Source organism: Hemiscyllium ocellatum, chromosome 31, assembly GCF_020745735.1.
Source record: "Hemiscyllium ocellatum isolate sHemOce1 chromosome 31, sHemOce1.pat.X.cur, whole genome shotgun sequence".
In the NCBI taxonomy this organism is placed as follows: Eukaryota; Metazoa; Chordata; class Chondrichthyes; order Orectolobiformes; family Hemiscylliidae; genus Hemiscyllium; species Hemiscyllium ocellatum.
Genome location: NC_083431.1, coordinates 7,169,091 through 7,185,267, shown reverse-complemented (window position 1 = coordinate 7,185,267; position 16,177 = coordinate 7,169,091). Strand labels below are relative to the sequence as shown.

Here is a 16,177-nt window from a genome sequence, read left to right as displayed (position 1 = left end):
GTAAACAATGTCTATGTTCTGCCCTTAATCTTATTGTAACTTCCTCAAAAAAACTCAAGTTTTTGAGACATTATTTTCCTCGCACAAAATCATGTTGACTAACCATAATCAATGTTTGCCTCTCTAAATGTCCATAAATTGTATCTTTTAAAATCACCTCCAACAGTTTACCCTTAAACTCAAACTCTCAGGTCTGCCGTTCCTTAGTTTCTCCTTTACAACCTTTCTTAATTTCCCAGAACATTATTAGCCTGGGGATCGGCTTGCTAGACTTGTGACATTACCACTACATAACACCTCCCCTTAATAAATATTTTCAGTGGCATAATGGTTGATAACCTGAGGAGACAGATTTTTAAAAATGATCTGCAAGAGAACTGTCATGTGACCTGGAACGCTTAAACTGAAAGAATGGAAGCAATAGATGTGGACCTTTCATAAGATAATTTGATAGCTATTTGAAGGGACCAGAAAGACTTGCAACTTAAAAATATTTAAACATTCTGCATTCAATGCCTTTTGAGGAAGGAAATTTCAATCCTCAAAAAAAGACACAACAAACTAATCTGTCTTAAACGGATGGCTCCTTATTTTTAAATTATTAGCCCTAGTTCTAGATTATCTCTTATGAGGGAACATCCTTTCTCATCCACTAGGACCTCAGAACGTCTGGCAAACTCAAGGGGAAAGGATTGGCTAGTATCCTCTAAAGATAACCCTTCATTCCAGGTATTAGTTAATAAATCTATTATCTGCTTCAAAGGCATTAAAATCCTTCTTTAAATATGGTGACTAGTACTATACAAAATACTCAGTTATACAAGCCACTGGTGAGATTGCATCTGAAGTATAACAGCCCTACTCTTGCATTCAGCTCCCCCACAATAAAATATAACGTTAGTTTTCCTAGTTACATACTTGTGTCTGCAATTTTAACCTTCTGGGACAGCCAGATCTCTCTGCATTCCTCTTACTAATTAGATTTAAAAAAAGCATATTAATTCTTTCTGCCAAAATGGAGAGTTTCCCACATTATGCTCCATTTTGCAGACATTTATCCATTCATTTAACCTGTCTATATATCCCTTTGGAGGTTCATCCCCTCTTCACAACTTTTTTTCCAACTATCTTTCTATCTTTGTAATCTGGATACTATGATGGCACAATACTATTGGTCAAAACCAGTTAAGACTTGTAGGAAGTTACATATTTCAAGATGGCATCTCAGTTACATTGTGATATAGTATGCTGACCCAAAGCTGAAGGAATGGTTCGCTGGTTTGTACAAAGTTGGAGGCAGGCTTGCATGCTACATTCCCTCCGTTCAAGGTTTAAAGCATGTGGAACACAATCTGAATTTACTGATTTTTGTTTCTGGTACCAAATGTAAAAGGTGCTGCACCTCAACTAACAGTACTGCACAGGGCCAGTCAATTGGCCATTAATAGGGTATGCATCGCAGGCACATAAAGTATCATCTTCATGTCTATTTACTTTAAATTTAATCACTTAACTCTCAAATACATACGCGTGATGATGGGATCAATATCCTGTGCTTGAGTGGCAACATGTGAGGCACACACTTGTCCAGTCTGGATTAGTAATGAGGTTACGTCGTCATATAGTGGAGGAAAAGCTCGACAGAAAGAAACCAAACAGGGCAATGTAGGCATGAAGAAAGCAAACCGCTTGGCCTGGGTCAACACTATAAAAGGACAAAAAAAAGATTGTTTTAAAAGTTGATTTGTTATGGAGACTGAAGTTTTACTTTGCAAATACTGATCAAATGCTTTCCACACTTACTCCGTCACTGTCTTAATAAATACAGAAAGATCACCAGTTTGTGTTCTTCTAAACCGTACTATTGTTCATTGCTCTCTTGGAATCATCTATCATTTCCAGCTGTTTAATACACTTGCACTCTTTTCCAATAGACCATAATTGTAGAACTTAACTGCCTTCAGCAGTTTTCACGACCCTTTAAAAATCCAGGCCAATGGAATCCCAATTTGGATTTTCACAGGGGAAATCAAATTTATTAAAAACTTCATCCATTTGCTTAAATCATGGTAACACCAAGGAACAACAGTGATTTCTTGGTGACTCTGTACACAGTTTCAAACATTGATGTTTTAGCAGGAGATTAATTTCTTCCTCAGATTTTGATTTTAATTCAGGTTTTCTGTAAAATAACAGCAAATAAGAACATAGGAACCAGGAGTTGTCAATCAAATCATTGGATTTTGCTCAGTTTATACGATGATGATTGATGCCACCTTGGCCTCAACTCCATTTTACTGCCTTCTTTCCATAACCCTTTAAACTGTTACTGATTAAAAGTCTGGTCCATCTCCTCAAATTTGTTCAGTGTCCTGGCACCACTGCTCTGTGGGGTAGTGAATTCCATAGATGGAGGACCCTTCGGAAATTCCTCTTCATCCCTGTTTAAATCTGCCACCCCAACCCCCATTAGCATCTTGGATGTCTCAATTAGATGTCCTTTTATCCTCAAAACTCCAGTGAGTATAAGCCTGAACTGCTCAATCTCATCATGAGGTGAGCCTGGAATTAACTGAGTGAATCTAATGCAATTAGATCCTTGCTCAAGTAAAGGGACCAAAACTGTGCGCAGAATTTTAGATGCAGTGTCACCAACGCCTGGTATAGTTGCAACACGTTCCTACTTTAATACCCCATTCCTTTAGCGATTAAATGCTAAAATTGTATTTACCTCATTACCTGCTGTACCTGAATACTAGCTCAGATTCCGAGAGCATCCAGATCTCTCCACCAAAGCATTTGAGGTTTCTCTCTATTTAGGTAATAAGTTGTCTTTTAATTCTTCTGACCAATACTCAGCGAGTCGGGAGTTCATGGAATGCCCTGCCAGTAACAGTGGTGGACTCTCCCTCTTTATGGGCATTTAAATAGGCATTGGATAGGCATATGGAGGATACTGGGCTAGTGTAGGTTAGGTGGGCTTGGATCAGCGCAACATCGAGGGCTAAAGGGCCTGTACTGTGCTGTATTTTTCTATGTTTCTATATGGATAATCTTACACTTATCCCCATTAAACTCAATCTGTCACATTTTGGCATATTTACCCAACTTATCCATTTGTAAATTTACTTCTTTATTGTAACTTAGTTTTCTACCTATTTTAGTGTAATTTACAAATTTGGCTATAGTACATTCTATCCCTACATTCAAGACATTAATATAAATTGCAAATGGTTGGGGCCCTCAGAACAGAATCCTGTGGCACTTGCAGCTTACCAGAAAAAGATCATTTATCCCAACTCTCTGCTTTCTATTGGTTAGCCAATCCCCTCTCAGAGCTAGTATATTACCCCTAACCCCATGTGATCTTACCTTGTGTGGCACCTTATCAAATGCTTTCTGGAAATTGAGATATACTACGTCTACAGGAGCCCCATGATCCACTTTGCTTGTTACATCTTCGAAGAATTCTAGTAAATTAGTCAAACACAATTTACTCTTCATAAAATCACGGTGACTCTTGTGGATTATGTTTCGGATTTCCCAAATGCCCCATTACCACTTTATCTGTGAGCACCACTTTTAACTCAACAGTCTCGTCCATTTTATGGTAATTTTCTTTCAAACTTTATCTTTTTGTTACTTTTTTTAAAAAAAGAAACCCTTTATTGGTCTTACTCTCCAACCTGCCAATGACTTTTGCAAAAGTGTACTGCAGTTTTTGATTTATAGAGTCATAGAGATGTACAGCATGGAAACAGACCCTTCGGTCCAACCCGTCCATGCCAACCCAATCTAGTCCCACCTGCCAGCACCCGGCTATGCCCTCTAGTTCTGGACTCTCTGACCCCCAGGGAAAAGACTTTGTCTATTTATCCTATCCATGCCCCTCATAATTTTGTAAACCTCTATAAAGGTCACCCCTTAGCCTCCGACACTGCAGGGACTGTCCCAGTGTCCAGGGAGCCCCAGCCTGTTCAGACTCTCCCTGTAGCTCAGGTCCTCCAACCCTGGCAACATCTTTGGTAAATCTTTTCTGAACCCTTTCAAGTTTCACAACAACTTTCTGATAGGAAGGAGACCAGAATTGCACACAATATTCCAACAGTGGCCTAACCAATGTCCTATACAGCCGCAACATGACCTCCCAACTCCTGTACTCAATACTCTGACCAATAAAGGAAAGTATACCAAATGCCGCCTTCACTAACCTATCTACCTGTGACTCCACTTTCAAGGAGCTATGAACCTGCACTCCAAGGTCTCTTTGTTCAACAACACTCCCTGGGACCTTACCATTGTACCTTGTCTCCTTGCAAAGTAAAGAAAAAAAACTTTATAAAGCAGCCCAGCAAGCAACTTTAAATACTGCCTTTAACTTCCTGGCTGTGTTTTTTTCCCTCTTCCTTACAGTCTTTAAATCTTCTCTGGTCTATACTTCAGTTGTAATGGATATCTCCTTAACCTAGATGACTGGTAACTCTCTATTTTGGAGTAGTGACTCCTGGGGATTAAAAAGATATTTATCCCTTTAAGAAGGGTTGGAGCAAAGTCTATCTTTCACTGAATGAAAAGCAAGCTCATTCTCATTTAAAGACTCTGTCCAAGATGCATTTTACACTAAAAATAAAGGAAAGGATGGTTTAATGTCTTACCAGCAATTGAGGACCTCACCTGTGAGTACTGTTCCCATGACATTGATGGACAAGCGAGCTACACTGAGAGACTTGGGCAGTGCATACTGGATACACAAGTGGGACAAAAGCTGAATAGCAAATATCTAAACAGAGATGTCATTTATTAGAATTTTTTGAACAAATTATTTTCAAACATTCTTAACCTGAAAACAAGGAGTTTGAGGTCAAGTTAAGGTCAAGTTGTGGGTTTTAGGTTGGGGAAGGGGTGCACTTTAAATCTGTACTCATCATGTCCAATACCCCCATAAAAACGTTCAATGCAACATTTCTAATCTTAAATGAATGCAATAAATTTCACAAGGTATGCAGAATCAGATCCATTCTCTTATATCTGAATATAAAAAATACCAATTATTTTGGAGGTATTTTATTCTCCATAATTAGTTTTAACAAAGTTCATGGTGCTCTAGTAATTTTATCATACACCTACCTTTTAAAAAAAAATAAAAGTTATGACCTGTTATGGACCATGCCAGAACCCTCAAAATATTTTAAGAAGGTAGCCCAGACCATAACCTGTAGTGCCTCCCACCCACCTCCTCTAAACTTACATCACTAGAGGAAAATCAGGTAAGTTTTTTTTTCTCTTTGGTTTCTTAGTAAGGGACATTAGCAGTGATGGTAGCGCAGACAATGCAGTGTTCCTCCTGTGGGATGTTTGAGGTGAGGGATACCATTTGTGTCCCAGCTGAGTACACCTAACTCCACCTCCTTGAAAACAGTGTTAGGATACTGGAACTGGAACTGGATGAACTCTGGATCATTCGGGAGGCAGAGACAGTTATAGATAAAAGCTACAGGGAGGTGGTTACTCCTGGAAATGAAGATAATTGGGTGACTGTTAGAAGGGTAAGAAGCAGTCAGTGCAGGGATCCCCTGTGGCTGTTCCCCTGTAAACAAGTATACAGTTTTGGAAACTGTTTGGGGGAGCAGGGGGATGACTTACCAGGGTAAGCCATGGGGTACAGATCTCTGGCACAGAATCTGTCCCTGTTGCTCTCAAGGGAAGGGAGCAGAGGAGTAGCGCATTAGTCATTGGGGACTCCATAGTTAGGGAGACACTTAGGAATGAGAGATTCATGGTTCGAATGTTGCCTCCCAGGTGCCAGATTGTGTTTTCGGGATCCTTAAGGGAGAGGGGGAGCAGCCCCAAGTCGTGGCCCACATAGGTACTAACAACATAGTTAGGAAAAAGGATGGGAATGTGACACAGAAATTCAGAGAGCTAGGGTGGAAGCTTAGAGCAAGAACGAACTGTTGTTATCTCTGATTTGTTACCTGTCCCACGTGCTAGCAAGGTGAGGAACAGAGAGAGAACAGTTGAACACATGGATACAGGGATGGTGCAAGAGGGAGGGATTCAGATACTTGGATAATTGGAACTCATTCTGAGGTAGATGGGACCTCTACAAACAGGATGGTCTACACCTGGGGGTGGGGTGGAATTTGCTAATGCTCTTTGGGAGGATTTAAACTAATTCAGCAGGGGTTGGGAACCTGAATTGTAGCTCCAGTGTACAGGAGGTTGAGAGTAGTGAGGCCATGAATAAGGTTTCAAGATCGCAGGACTGTACCAGCAGGTAGGAAGGTGGTTTGAAGTGTGTTTACTTCAATGCCAGGATCATCCAGAATAAGGTGGGTGAACTTGCAGCATAGGTTGGTACCTGGGACTTCAGTGTTGTGGCCATTTCGGAGACATGAATAGAGAAGGGACAGGAATGTTTATTGCAGGTTCCGGGGTTTACATTAAAGAAAATGGTAAAAGAGGGGGGAGGTATGACATTGTGGTGGCAGAAAGGACGTATGAGGACTTGTCTACTGAGGTAGTATGGGTTGAGGTTAGAAACAGGAAAGAAGAGGTCACCCTGTTGGGAGTTTTCTATAGACCTCTGAATAGTTCTAGAGATGTAGAGGAAAGGATTACAAAGATGATTCTGGATAGGAGCTAGGGTAACAGGGTAGTTGTTATGGGGGACTTAGGCATTTCCAGTTAATATTTGGAAAGTTATAGTTCGAGTACTTTGGACAAAATCTGACCCATCTAATGTGTGCAAGAGGGTTTCCTGACACAGTATGTGGATAGGCCAACAAGAGGAGAGGCCACATTGGATTTGGTACTGGGTAATGAACCTAGTCAGGTGTTAGATTTGGAGGTAGGTGAGCATTTTGGTGATAGTGACTACAATTTGATTAAATTTACTTTAGTGATGGAAAGAAACAGGCATATACACCAGAGGGCAAGAGTTATAGCTGGGAGAAAGGCAATGATGATGCGATTAGGCAAGATTTAGGATGGAGAAGGAAACTGCAGGGGATGGGCACAATTAAAATGCGGAACTTGTTCAAGGAATAACTACTGCGTGTCCTTGATAAGTATGTACCTGTCAGGCAGTGAGGAAGGGAGAGAACCGTGGTTTATTAAAGAAGTTTAATATCTTGTCAGGGGGAAGGAGGCGGCTTATATAAAGATGAGATGTGAAGGCTCAGTTAGGGCGCTTGACAGTTACAAGTTAGCCAGGAAGGACCTAAAGAGACAGAGAGCTAGGAAGAGTCAGGAAGAGACATGAGAACTCTTTGGCAGGTAGGATGAAGGAAAACCCTAAAGCAGGGGTGGGGAACCTGCGGCCTTAAGGCTGCATGCGGCCTTCTAGGCCATTGTGTGGCCTTTTGAATAAATCCAAATTTTGCAGAACAAATATTTTATTTTTTATTTGTTTTTTTTCATCCTTTTTTATTTTAATCTTAAAATGAATGTATTTGAAATACCAGAGAGTAAAAGAAAATTCAACGAAATAATCCTCACAGACTGACTGCCACAATTTAAAAAATTTCGACACCTGCTACGCTCATGATTTAGTTATAGTGCGACTCTAGAATGTACGTTATCTTCCCCGCCTGACTGGCGCCACTATGCCAGTGTTTACCAGCTTATGACAACAGTGCATGTGGCTTCCTATTTGAAGTGAAATCGGAGAATAGTTACACAGTCGAATCGTATCAACATTTATATAATTGAAGTTTCTTGGATGCAGCCTTACAACATGAAAAGGTTCCCATCTCTGCCCTAAAGCTTTCTATAAGTATGTCAGCAATAAAAGAATGACTAGGGTAAGATTAGGGCCAATGAAGGACAGTAATGTGAGATTGTGCATGGAGTCCGAAGAAATAGGAGAGCCGCGCTAAATGAATTGTTTTGTATCCACACAAAAAAGAATGTTGTCAAGGAGAATACTGAGACACAGGGTATTAGACAGACGGGATTGAGTCAAAGAAGTGTAGCGCTGGACAAGCCCAGCCAATCAGGCAGCATCAGAGGAGCAGAAGAGTTGATGTTTCAAGCATAAGCTCTTTATCAGAAACATTCATAAGGAGGAGGTGTTAGCAATTCTGGAAAGTATGAAAACAGAAGTTCCCTGTGCTGGATGGGATATATCCTAGGATTTTATGGGAAGCTGGAGAGGAGATTGCAGAGCTTTTGGCTTTGATCTTAATGTTATTATTTACTGGAATAATGCCCGAAGGCTGGAGGTTAGCAAATGTTGTCCTCTTGTTAAGAAGGGGAGGAGTGACAACCCTGGTAATTATAGACCAATGAGCCTTACTTCTGTTGTGGGTAAAGTGTTGGCGAAGGTTATAAGAGATAGGATTCAAAGTTTGTGAGAAGATTTGCAGCTCGGGTGCTCGTTGTTGTGGTTCTGTTCGAATTGGTGTTGCAGACGTTTCGTCCCCTGTCTAGGTGACACCCTCAGTGCTTGGAGCCTCCTGTGAAGCGCTTCTGTGATCTTTCCTCCGGCATTTGTAGTGGTTTGAATCTGCCGCTTCCGGTTGTCAGTTCCAGCTGTCCACTGCAGCGGTCGGTATATTGGGTCCAGGTCGATGTACTTATTGATTGAATCTGTGGATGAGTGCCATGTCTCTAGGAATTCTCTGGCTATTCTCTGTTTGGCTTATCCTATAATAGTGTTGTCCCAGTCGAATTCATGTTGCTTGTCATCTGCATGTGTGGCTACTAAGGACAGCTGGTCGTGTCATTTCGTGGCTAGTTGGCGTTCATGGATGCGGATTGTTAGCTGCCTTCCTGTTTGTCCTATGTAGTGTTTTGTGCAGTGTTTTGCAAAACCAATGTAGTGTACAAAATCCCATGCAAGACTGCACAAAGCACTACATAGGACACTGAGGATGTCACCTAGACAGGGTCGAAACATCTGCAACACAAATTCCCAGCTCGGCGAACAGAACCACAACAAAGAGATAGGATTTATTATCATCTAGAAAGGAATAATTTGGTTAGGGATAGTCAACATGGTTTTGTGAAGGGTAGATCATGCCTCACAGACATTCTTGAGTTCTTTGAGAAGGTGACCAAACAGGTGGATGAGGGTAAAGCAGTTGATGTGGTGTATATAGATTTCAGTATAGCATTTGATAAGGTTCCCCACCGTAGGCTACTACAGAAAATACAGAGGTATGGAGGTGAGGGTGATTTAGCAGTTTGGATCAGAAATTGGCTAGCTGTAAGACGACAGAGGGTGTTGGTTAATGGATAATGTTCATCCTGAAGTTCAGTTATTAGTGGTGTACTGTAAGGATCTGTTTTGGGGCCACTGCTGTTTGTCATGTTTATTAATCTCCTGGAAGGGGGCACAGGAGGATGGGTTAGTAAATTTGTGGATGACACTAACGTCAGTGGAGTTATGGACAGTGCGAAAGGATATTGCAGGCTACAGAGGGACATAGTTAAGCTGCAGAGGTAAGCTGAGAGGTGGCAAATAGAGTTTACTGCAGAAAAATGTGAGGTGATTCACTTTGGAAGGAGTAACAGGAATAGAGAGTGCTGGGCTAATGGTAAGATTCATGGTAGTGTGGATGAGCAGAGAGATCTCAATGCGCATAGATCCCTGAAAGTTGCCACCCAGGTTGACAGTGTTAAAGCGCCATATGGTGTGTAACCCTTCATTGGTAGAGTGATTGAGTTTCAGAGCCATAAGGTCATGTTGCAGCTATACAAAACTCTGGTGTGGCCGTACTTGGAGTATTGCATACAGTTGTGGTTGCTGCATTATAAGAAGCATGTGGAAGCACTTAAAAAGTGCAGAAGAGATGTTGCCTGGTATGGAGGGAAGGTGTTACGAGGAAAGGCTGAGGGACTTAAAGCTGGTTTTGTTAGAGAGGAGGTCAAGAGGTGACTTAGAGGCATACAAGATGATCAGAGGATTTGAAAGGGTGGACAGTGAGAGCCTTTTTCCTCGGATGGTGATGGCTAGCGCAAGGGGACATAGCTTTAAAGTGAGGGGTGATAGATATAGAACAGATGTCAGAGGTAGTTTCTTTACTCAGAATAGTAAGGGCATGGAATGCTCGGCCTGCAACAGCAGTGGACTCACCAATGTTAAGGGCATTTAAATTGTCATTGGATAAACATATGGGTGAAAATAGAATAGTGTAGGTTAGATGGGTTTTAGATAGTGTTGCGCATAGCTGTGAAACCAGACGGCCAAAGGGCCTGAACTGCACTGTAAAGTTCTATAACTTATATTTTTTTAAATGGCAAATGTAAAGTGGATATTCCAGGAGTGATGCAGCTGGTCAAACCACTCCGTTTCAAGCAAAACAATTTATTTATACACTGCAGTTGAAACATGAACAAAAGAGAATAACTATTTTGAAACCCAACTATCTTAAAATTGCAACTTAATGAAGCTATTTCAATTCCCGCAATATCCCAAAAACACATCCCTTGGCAAATGGTATCTTCAAACGCAGGTTCTTAGAGGCAGGAGAGATTTCAGAAAGTTCAGGCAAGACCTCTGTTGAAACATGGAACCTCTTTTCACTATAGACCATTCCCCTTTCATTGTACAACTGTTTTAAAGAAACCTAAAGGCTTCCTCTGATTGTTCACTTAGGCAGCATCTGTTGGCCATTTTGGCACAACTGACATTACAACCCCTTTTGAAAGAAACCCGGGACAACATAACCTTGTTAAAAGGGGCTGAGTAGTCACACCAGTTTAATAACATCCTTCCAATAGCAGAATTGTATGCAGTACTCCAAATGTCTTTATCAATGTCTTGCACAGTTGTAATATGACTTCCCAACTCCTGTACTTAATGGTATGACCGATGAATGCAAGCGTGCCAATGCCTCCTTCATCACCTTGTCTACCGGTGATGCCACTTTCAAGGAACTATGTACATGTACCCCTAGATCCCTCTGTCTGACAACATTTCCCAGGGTCCTACCATTAACAGTACAAGTCCTGCCCTGGTTTTATCTTCCCAAAATGCAACACCTCACATTTATCTAAATTAACCTCTTCCGTTGATCAATTTCCTGTTGTACACTTAAATAACCTCCTTCTCTGTCCACTATCTAACCATACTAATCAATCTATCATGCTGAACCTTGTCGATGGCCTTGCTAAGGTCACAGACAATGTTATCTTCTTGGTCACTTCTTCAAAACAATCAAGTTTGAGAGACATGATTTCCCATGCACAAAACCATGTTGACTATCCTTAATCAGTCCTTGCCTTTCCAAATGCATGTGGATACATTCTTCTTCTCTGGTTGCTCAGCTCAACTACCTGTCGCCTTCACAAACACGAGGTGGTGCATGCTACAGCTGAGTTCCCACACTCTCACCATTACTATACACTGGGTTTCAAGCATTTGGCTGACTTGTTGCAAAAAGAAAATGGGCAGAAGCTAATTTCTGCTGGATGTTTTCTCAATAAGATCAGAGGTAACTTGTGGAAAATGACAAGTGCTGATTGCAATGTCAGAGTCATAAGAGATGTACAGCACAGAAAAGATGTGATCTATATGGACTTCAATAAGGCGTTCGACAAGGTTCCCTATGGGAGGCTGGTTAGCAAGGTTAGATCTCACGGAATACAGGGTGAACTAGCCATTTGGATACAGAACTGGCTCAAAGGTAGAAGACAGAGGGTGGTGGTTGAGGGTTGTTTTTCTAACTGGAGGCCTGTGACCTTAAACAACAGGCCATTTGAATTGAAATATTTAAAAAAGTGTTTGTTCTGCCTTTTTGAGAGTGAACATTTAAATTGCATCAGTGTGAAAAGTTTGGGATTATTGGATGGCAAAAGAAATACAGATTGTTACTGTAAATGTCTTTCAAATACTTAACTGTTTTCTAAAGTCTGCCTTTTAAGCATGCACACAAATACAGTCACATAATAATTACATTACCTGCTTCTCCAGTTGTGGTTGTGCTAAAAGTTCTGGAATGAAATCCAGGCATATGTGAATGGACGGAATTCCAGCCACAGTTAGAGGCAACAGTTCACTCGGGTAACCCTGTGTAAACATCACGTATAATTAATCTTCTAATGATTAGCACTAATGACTACATCAATCTTTTTGTTAAATAAAAGTTGGAAAATGCAACAAGTCAGGTCCAATTCATGCAAAGGAAAGAGAGGCCTGGATTTTCTGATGGCCACAGGCATTATTCCAGCATAAATGGGAGTTTCGCATGGGGACCTCATTGAATCCCCATCACAGCAGAATCTGAAGGAATTGCCTGGAAAATTGAAAAACATGTTGTACAATTCCTCCATGAAATCCCTTTGCAAGTCTCCATTTAAAGCAGAGATGTTGGAGCGTTCTGATGAAATTACATAAGTACTTAACTCAGGAAAGACAGCCTGACGCACAACCTTGGGACCCAACAACCTTACTCCTCTCTGGAAGAGACCACCCACAGCCCTCGACAACCCTACCATTCTCAAAACAAGATCTGGACATGATCTGCCTTGAGCCATTTCCAGGACCTACCCTAAATACTAACACTCACTTCAACCCCTACATCTTACTCAGCTGGTACCCTAACATCAAAAGTATCCAATATGCTGAAACTCTGGACCTTTACATTTCAGAATAGGAAGTGGTTGCCTTCCCCTAAAAGTTCTGCACAGTGACAGAACAGTCAGAAAGGAAATATGGTTCTGCATTTCTGAAGGTGTCTGATAAATTCAAATTGGCTCCTTTCTTAAAAACGGGCAGAGTGGCTAACAGCAGGAGATTGCCATTCCTCAGAAAATCAGGCCCGTGGTCAATATTTCAGTTCAATGATCTGATGAAAGGTCATGATCTGAAACATGAGGCTCCTCCATCCACAGATGCTGCCAGCTCTGTTTAATACTTTGAAGCATTCTGTGTTTCTATATCACCTTACCACTGCCTGCTCTGCTGGTGGGGATGAACAGAAAATATCTTATGGATCACTTTTGTATTCCCCTAGTGTTCGGACTAGCATTCTTCATTTCAATTATAATACCAAAAAGAGATTAAACCAGTCAACTATCTCACTGTTGTTGTGAAATGTTTCAAGTACAAGTGCACACTTCGGAAATACGCCTTTTCCGGTGAAGCATATAGAGAAATACAAGAAATGCAACTTAACTATACAGTACTGACCTGAAAGTGAACAAGTTTAGCAATATTTGGATCTGCAATAAACATCTGATGCAGGAGACAGCAGATGAGACACTGCACTTCCCGGACATTGCTCAATAAAGTTGCCTGAGTATTCTCCAAAGGTTCAGTCAGACTGAGGGTTTGATCCTGCTGTTTCAGGGTCTTTCCTGCGCTATGTGATCGCTCCTCGTCAGTAAGCAAGCAGATTTCCAATAGAATTTGAACAGCTGCACTGTCCTGTAAAAGGAGAGTTTGTTTATGTATGGCATCAGATTTACCTTTTCTGTTTTGAGTGGTCAAACTAATGCTATTACTGAAAGGCTGCATACAAACATACTTTTCTTTCAGTTTGACCCGATTTTGATTACTTGCAGTTTTTGCATATCAAACCCACACAGTTTTATGATTTTAAATGCATTGTCTCAAAGGGTAAAGATGAAGATTCAATAAAACTCATAAGGAATATTTCAAGTGGGAAACATTTGCAGGGCCATGAAGGACTGGGACAGATGGAGAGGTGACAGTGGTGTAGTGGTAATGTCACTGGACTTAGTTAATACTCTAATACATAGATTCAAATTCTTTTGAATCAGAGGTTTGAATTCCCTAAGATGGGGAATTTCAAGACTAGGGGAGTCTTGGAGTATTGAGAGACTGGAATATTCCAGTAACGTGTGTATTTTTGATTTTGCTTTGCGCCTTGTAGGAATATACTTGGATCTCCCTGAAGATCAACATTTGAAAGTTTCATAATGTATGATTCTTTATTTTTAGATTAGATTAGATTAGGATTACTTACAGTGTGGAAACAGGCCCTTTGGCCCAACAAGTCCACACCGACCCGCCGAAGCTCAACCCACCAATACCCCGACATTTACCCCTTACCTAACACTACAGGCAATTTAGCATGGCCAATTCACCTGACCCGCACATCCTTGGACTGTTGGAGGAAACCGGAGCACCTGGAGGAAACCCACGCAGACACGGGGAGAACGTGCAAACTCCACACATCAGTCGCCTGAGGTGGGAATTGAACCCAGGTCTCTGGCACTGAGGCAGCAGTGCTAACCACTGTGCCGCCCACTAATAACAAGTGAATAATTTCACCTGTAGCCACATTATACTCCAGCTACCAATGTTGCCCATTCATTCAATTTCTTCATAACTCTGCAGCCTCCTTGTATTATCCTTTCACGTGAAATCCCACCTAGCTTTATGAAAACATAGAAAAATTACTCTGTGCAAATTAATTCCAAATAGCTAAAGCTTCAGTACTATTCTGTACTGTACACTGCTATAAAAAGCTTACCAACTTGAAAGATCCCAGTTTGTCCCTACACTGCTTTCTGTACCCTAATCAGTCCTCTATGCACATGAAAACTTTATTCTCCAACTACTTGAGAACCTTACTTGCATAATTTAGCATTTTGTGTGCATCTTATTGAATGACTTATGGAAATCCAAAATATATAAAATCTACCAGGTTCCCCATTACTCTAACCTCTTCACTACTCAGTTAAATGCTGAAAAGATTTAAAACCAGTGACGTAGAATAACAGATCTAAATAACTTCCTTACAGTTCCATTTCTTCTCTCTCCCTCTGTTCGACAATAGCAGTTTTCCAATCTGCTGGGACCAAAGAATTTAGCACCACTATTACTGCAACTACTCCTTTTGGAACCATAGGATGTGGACATGGAGATCTATCCACTTTTAGTCCCTTAACCGTCTCCAAAGATTTTCTTGATGCCTTTGCTTTGACTTTGTAACCTTTACCATGCTGCTCTAAATTCCATTCTCCTTCACCGAAAGATGAAGAATACAGTCAGTTACTTCAGTACGCATACTGGTCTACATTCAAGATGCTGCAGCATACACCATGATGGTTTGGCCAAATGGCATCCTTCCGCACCGTGATCATTCTGTGATCAGAATGTGTTTTACCTGGGCTGACAACAAAGCATTTTTCAGCTCCTCTCTTGTGACTTCTGGGGCTTCAGGTTGCCCAACTACCCCCATGGTGTTATTCTGATATGGTTTGCTGTCCTGATCCACATTCTCCTTCAAGTGAGCACTTAGGTAGGCTTTTGAAGCTAGAAGGTATCCATTAAGCATGTGCAAGGTAATGTCCATTAACGGAGGGCACCTTGGAATAAGACACAAATATTAAAGACATTGAAACAACAGATTATCCTTAAAATATGGAACATGGAACATCATAGATCCATTCAAAAAATGTGCATTTGGCTTTCATATTTCAATGGAAGTTGGGGTAACTAGGGCTCAGTATTAGTCCAACTGATCAAGATCTCTTTGTAATCTTAGATAACTTTCATTACCGACTATACAACAACTTCTGGTATGATCCAAAAAATGACTAACCATGCCTAAATTCTCATCTAAATCATTTATATAAACAACAAACAAAAGTGGACCCAGCAGAGATTCTGGCACAACACCACTAGCTGCAAGCCTCCAGTTCAAAAAACAATCCTACAACACCATCACTGTCTCCTACCATCAAGCCAATGTTGTATTGTTGGCAAACTCTCCTTGAATCCCATGTGATCTAATTTTACTAATTAGTTTACCATGTGGAACCTTTCAAAGGCTTTACTGAATTCCATGTAGACGATATATAGATCTGCCTCAATCTTTTTGGTTACGTCCTCAAAAAAACTCATCCCTTAACAAAGCCATGCTGACTAACCCTAATCATGCCTTGCCTCTCCAATTGCATGTAAATCCTATGTCTCAGAATTCCCTCCAACAATGTACCCATCACTGATGTCAGACTCATCATCTAAAGTTCCCAGTCTTCTCCTTACAGCCTTTCTTAAATAAAGGCACAACATTAGCCACCCTCCAGTACTCTAGCATCTCACCTGTGGCTGTAGGTGATACAAATATCTATTGTAGAGGCCCTGCAATTTCTATCCTAACTCCCTGCAACATCCTGGGATACACGTGATCAGGTTCCTAAGATTTATCCACCTTTGCGTTTCAAGATGTCCAGCATCTCCTTTTCTGTAATGTGG

The 16,177-nt window shown here is 41.0% G+C and overlaps 1 protein-coding gene across 2 annotated transcripts in view; it reads right to left on the bottom strand.

Annotated features, from left to right (window-relative positions):
• Positions 1-16,177, bottom strand: part of ints2 (integrator complex subunit 2) — a 67,913-nt gene that overhangs the window by 3,589 nt on the left and 48,147 nt on the right. For both annotated transcript variants that reach the window (XM_060848008.1, XM_060848007.1), the window contains exons 20-24: positions 15,084-15,285; positions 13,139-13,375; positions 11,909-12,016; positions 4,675-4,780; positions 1,529-1,705 (exon numbers count right to left, since the gene is read on the bottom strand). In XM_060848008.1, the coding sequence (XP_060703991.1) occupies positions 1,529-1,705; positions 4,675-4,780; positions 11,909-12,016; positions 13,139-13,375; positions 15,084-15,285 (830 nt within the window). The remainder of the gene's footprint in view (positions 1-1,528; positions 1,706-4,674; positions 4,781-11,908; positions 12,017-13,138; positions 13,376-15,083; positions 15,286-16,177) is intronic.